At 42.4% G+C, this 5,523-nt stretch overlaps 2 protein-coding genes across 2 annotated transcripts; both read right to left on the bottom strand.

Annotated features, from left to right (window-relative positions):
* Window positions 1-280: 280 nt before the first annotated feature.
* Window positions 281-2,583, bottom strand: LOC109242178. Its single transcript, XM_019409025.1, has 4 exons — window positions 2,023-2,583; window positions 1,476-1,923; window positions 928-1,373; window positions 281-808 (listed from the first exon to the last, which is right to left on the bottom strand). Exons 1-4 carry the CDS (start codon window positions 2,581-2,583, stop codon window positions 281-283), a joined length of 1,983 nt encoding a protein of 660 aa, XP_019264570.1.
* Window positions 2,584-2,588: 5 nt separating this feature from the next.
* Window positions 2,589-3,872, bottom strand: LOC109242177. The gene has a single exon (XM_019409024.1). It carries the CDS (start codon window positions 3,870-3,872, stop codon window positions 2,589-2,591), a length of 1,284 nt encoding a protein of 427 aa, XP_019264569.1.
* Between the last annotated feature and the right edge of the window lie 1,651 nt (window positions 3,873-5,523).

Below are 5,523 nucleotides of genomic sequence, written 5' to 3'. Positions count from 1 at the left end.
AGCATGGTTAGGTCTGAATCCCTATAGAGTTCCTGCTGAGATGTTGAGTGAATGGCATGTTGCTGTGAGCGTGGCTGCTTCAGAGAGTCAAAGGAATGAAGGGACTCCTGATGGTAACAGGTCTGTAGCAGCAGAAGACAGCATAGATGGAGCTGTTGTTGACTGAGCATTGAAGGTACTGGAAACATCCTAGATTTGATGTTTGATGGAACATGTATGGTAATAATTTGAGAGAGTTGGGGCAAGTTGTGTACTTTCAGCAGAATGAGCTTCATAGAAGCTAATACCACTGACTGAGAGTACACAAATTGCCCAAGTCTACACAATGTACCTGCAAACATAACAAACATGTTAGAAAAGGGGCCTTCAAATTCCAGGTTCTTGTGTGTTCTGGAAAAGAGTTTGGGGGCAGAGGTTTTGGTGGGATCTCTGGTTTATGAGGAATAGCTGATTGCAGGTTCTTGTGTTGACTGCAATCAGTTGTGTTCCTGATTCTGGTGGTAAAGAAGGGTGCAGAGTCAGTTTCCAGGTGGACCTTGGTGAAACCATTGTTTAAACACAATTGGATTCCTAAGATTGCTGCCTCAGTTTCAGCATAATTGTTAGTACCTTCTCCAATAGGAGCAGCAATGGCATGGATAAAAGTACAATCGTGATCTCTGACAATCACCCCTGCTCCTATCTTTCCTGGATTAGTTAGAGCACTACCATCACTATTGATTTTAACAAAACCAGGAATTGGCTTTTCCCAAATAACCTGTGTAGACAAAGTCTGGTGTTCAAGTCTCTCAATCAGAGGGTATAGTTCCTGCCAATTAAGGGGCCATTTAATATCAGGGAAGCTAGCTCTCAGAAGAAGGTTGATGTCAGAGTGGACAGAAAACAAGACTCCGGTCAGGGATGGGTTTTTGGCCCCATATTTGGCACTGCATCTGTTCTTCCAAAGGTTCCAACAGATGAAGATGGGAAGGGTGTGAAGAATGAGTTCTGAACCTCATTGTGGCTTTTTAAACACCACCATTTCATTAGGAGAAGTCTGAGGGGAATCTGTTCTGTTTGCACTCCAACTAGACCACTGAATCTCCCCCACACAATTCTAGCAAACTTTCCCATACTAAACAGATGATCCACTGTTTCACTGGTGTGGAAAGAGCAACAAACACACCTAGTGCCTGTGGGAGAACTAAAGGGGAGAACCCTATCATCAGTAGGGAGCTTGTTTCTGAGGGCTCTCCATAGGCAAAAGGACCACTTGAAGGGGATCTTCTTGTGCCAAGTCATTTTATTGGTGAAGTTAGGTTGTTTCCTGTTCCTGATCACTTCCCATGCAGAGGCACAGGTAAACTTACCATTGGCATTAGGAGTCCAAATGGCTTCATCAGGAGAGTTAGAATTGAAGAAGATGGGGATCTAGGCTATTTGAGGAATAAGCTGAACAGGGGCAAGGTCATTTAGTTTCTGAATATTCCACTAACCCTCTGTCCAAAAATTGGAGACTTGGACATTCCCAGGTCTACCACCTTCATTCCTGTGATGAGATAATGGCCCAGAGCCTAACCAATTATCCCACCAGAAACTGCAATTACCAGAGTGAAGCCTCCACCTGATGTTCTTTTCAGCTTCCTTCTTATTGAACATCATTCTTTTCCATGCTTGAGATTGACCAGAAACCCATTTTTTGGAGATGGGATTGGATCTCTGACAATATTTGGCCCTTAAGAAACTACTCCATAGAGATTGAGCCGTTCTAAAGTGCCACCACCGCTTGAGTTCCATACATTTGCATGTATCTGCTATGGTTCTGAAGCCCAAGCCTCCTTCTTTGACTGGAAAGCATAGTTTATGCCATGAAGCCCAATGATATTTCCTTCTGTTATTCTCCATGCCCCAGAAGAAGTTAGCAGCAATCTTCTCTATTTGTTTCTAGACAGTTTTGGGAGGGGAGATAGCTGACAAAAGATGGATTGGCATGGATTGGAGAACATGTTTTATCAAAGTTGCCCTTCCCCCATGTGAAAGCACTTTCCCATGCCAACCTCTGATTCTCCCAACTATCTTGGATGTGAGGCTGTTGAAATGAGATATTCTCGATCTACCTCTGTATAGAGGACATCCAAGGCAGGTCAATGGAGATGTTTTCTTTGTAAAACCTGTGACTGTTTGGATTCTTCTTACAGTAGACTGAAAAGCACAAGGGGATGACATAAAGTGACTCTTCTGCCTATTGATTTGTTGACCAGGTGTTTTTTCATAGTTGTTGAGAATCCACATGATCCTTTGCAAGGAGGACCTGCCCCCAGATGAGAAAATCATGATGTCATCAGCAAAACTGAGGTGATTAACTTGAGGACCCCTCCTTTCCATATAGAACCCATTGAAAAGTTGACTGTGGTTGAGTGTGTTCAGCATTCTAGAGAGCAATTCAGCTCCAATAATGAACAAAGAAGAGGATAGAGGATCTCCTTGTTTTAGACCTCTAGAGGAGTGGAAAAAACCAAACCTAGTGCCATTGACAATGACTGAATACCAATTATTTGACATGGTCCTCCAGATCATGTCAATGACCATCTCACAGAAATCCATTCTTCTTAACATAATGCGGGTGTAGCTCCATGACACCCTATCATATAAGCCTTGGCCATATCTAGCTTGATGACAACATTGGAGCCTTCATTTGGCTTCTTGATACCATGAACTATCTCTTGTGCCAGCATGATGTTTTCTGAGATATTTCTACCTCTAACAAAACCAGACTGATTTGCTGAGATTATTCTGGGGAGGATAGGAGCTAATCTGGAGCAAATAACTTTGGAGATGATCTTGTTGATGAAGTTGCTTAAACTGATGGGCCTAAACTCAGAAAGAGAATTGGGAAATTCCACCTTAGGCAATAGCACAGAACATGTACTGGTCATATACTTGGGTATACTGCATCCTCCAAAGAAAGCTAGGACAACATTCAGTAGGTTAGCCTTGATGATGTCCCAGCATGATTGGTAGAATTTGCCATTGAAGTCATCTGGCTCTGCTGCACTGGTGGGATTCATAGAGAAGACTACCTCTTTGAGCTCTGATAAGGTGGGATATACACTCAGTAAGTCATTGTCTTCCTGAGTGATCATGGAGGGAATGCAGGAGAGGAGATCTTCCCTTATTGAAGCCCCTGTATCTGTAAAGAGATCTCGGTAGAATGTACATGCTGCATTACCAATAGCCTCATCGCCTTGGATCCACTGTCCATCTTCATCTTTGATCTTGTGGATATACAATTTTCTTCTTCTACCTCTGATGAGACTATGGAAGTACTTAGAGTTGGCATCTCCTTCTTTGAACCACTGAAGTTGAGTTTTTTGCTTTAGGAAGTTCTCTTCTAATTTCATGTATCTTATGTACTGAGCTTTAAGATCATGAAGATTTGCCCTGTCAGCTTCTTCATTGGTCTGTGCCCAGACCATCTCTGCTGCTTTCACCTTTTCTTCATATTCCTTTGCTTCTTGGAATATGTCTCCATATTCTTGCCTTGACCACTGGCTCAAACCAGTACAAAGAGCCTTTAGTTTTTGATGGAATATCCACATGGCACTCCCAGAAACATGTTTATCCCATATTCCTTTAACAAATGGTTTGAAATTATCATTATCAACCCAGAGGTTAAGGAACCTAAAATATTTGTTGCCAGTTTCTTGCCTAACTCTGATTTCCATGAGTAGGGGGTTGTGATCTGACCCCGTTGACGCTAAGTGAGAGATTGTAGTAGCAGGAAAGGCAGCTAACCATTGATCATTTGCAAGTCCTCTATCCAATATTTTCCAAACAATGGAACATTGTCCTCTACCATTGGACCAAGTGCATCTGGGGCCATAATAGCCCATATCAGCCAGCCCACAATCTCAATCATACACAGGAATTCCAAGCTCTTGTTCATGTGGTAAGGAATGCCTCCAATCTTCTTTTAAACTGAGGAAATAACATTGAAATCTCCAATCACACACCAAGGAGAGTAATAGGTTGCTGATTTGTGTCTCAGCACTTCCCATAATGGTCTTCTCAGAATTGGTTTGCATTTGGCATAGACTACTGTAAGGAAAAAAGGTATGTCACTTTCCACATGTCTCATTTCTAAGGTTAACTGTTGTTCGTCATGATCAGTGACTGAAGCATTGAATTCTTTGTCCCAGAAAACCCAGATCTTGTCATTAACATTGGAAGCAGCTTGGTGCATTGAAAGTTGGAGTTTGAATAAATTGATCTGATTGGTATGAAGGGTTTGAAGGAATGGTTCTTGAACTGCAATGAAGGAGAGTTTATGGATGTGTTTCAGAATTTTGAGCCTTTCAATAGCTCCAGAGCTTCTGATGCCTCTTGTATTCCAAATGAATGTACTAATCATTGGAAGGATGGTTTTATGTAATGCTTTGGTAGGACACTGCTGCTTCTGTTTCTAGCAGCTCTGCTCCTGGTTTGCCTTGGTGTGGGATTTTTTTGGTTGGCAATGATGGAGGAGCAACATCTTCCTGGATTGGATTTCCATTTACAGTAGCAATCAAAATTTCACAATGTTGTTCCTTTTGGAGATCTTCTTCACTAGACTCATTATCGGCATCTTGTTCTCCAGTTAACTCATCATCGATTCAATTGGTCTGTACTCATCTTGCTGAGAAGTATACCTGTTGGGAGGGAATTCTTCCAAGACCATATCTAATGGATGCATGTGATGGTTTTTTCTGGGGTTAGTTGTAGGGATAGAGGTGGTTTTGTGTGTTTTGGGTGTGAGGTTATGGTCATTAGTAGGTAAATCTGATCATTGCCATCAGAGGGTTGTTCTTTATGGGGTAGTAATGGTTGGGAGAGAGAAGGGATAAGCTATTACTAAGTTCCTGTAGACAGTGGGTTCCGCTGTTGCATTATGATCAGGCCTGAACCTTTGCTGGACTGCAGGGCTCAGAAAGGGAGTACCATCTGGAGGTTCATTTATGCTGATACCTGCATTTTTGTTCCTCATAGTTTTCCTCTTTTTCTGACTGGGTTTGTTTTTTTCTTTCTGAGACTGAACTTGAACTTGAAAGTCAGCTGCAACTTTTGCTTTTCCTTTGAGCAGGGCTTTCATTTGTGCAGAAGGATCCTTTTCAAAGCTGGAAGACTCAGAATCTTCTTTAATAGTCCCATTTTCAGAATACTTGACTTGTTGTTTGCCTGAATTGGTGACTGTGATAGCAGAGGCTGTTTGGTCATTCCTATGGACCTTCAGTGGTGCCTTAGCACACTCATGCAGAACATGAGGAAACCCCTCCCCATTTGGTACCCCTTCCTGTCTGGCTATATGTAACTCCTGACAATCCTCCTTTCCTCCATTTACTTCACAATCAACAGAAATGGATGAGGGGATAGGGGGAATGGGTAGATTCTGGACACCAGAATCTGCACTCCTCTCCAGTTGAGGTGGAGGATTGATAGAGGGTATACCTGATGTTGTGATGATTGTATGGCCTGTTGTTGAGTTTCATTTGGTATACCCTGCTGCTG

The sequence above is a fragment of the Nicotiana attenuata genome, unplaced genomic scaffold (genome assembly GCF_001879085.1).
Source record: "Nicotiana attenuata strain UT unplaced genomic scaffold, NIATTr2, whole genome shotgun sequence".
In the NCBI taxonomy this organism is placed as follows: domain Eukaryota; kingdom Viridiplantae; phylum Streptophyta; class Magnoliopsida; order Solanales; family Solanaceae; genus Nicotiana; species Nicotiana attenuata.
The sequence above is the reverse complement of the archived record's forward strand: the minus strand, read 5'-3'. Positions and strand labels throughout refer to the sequence as shown.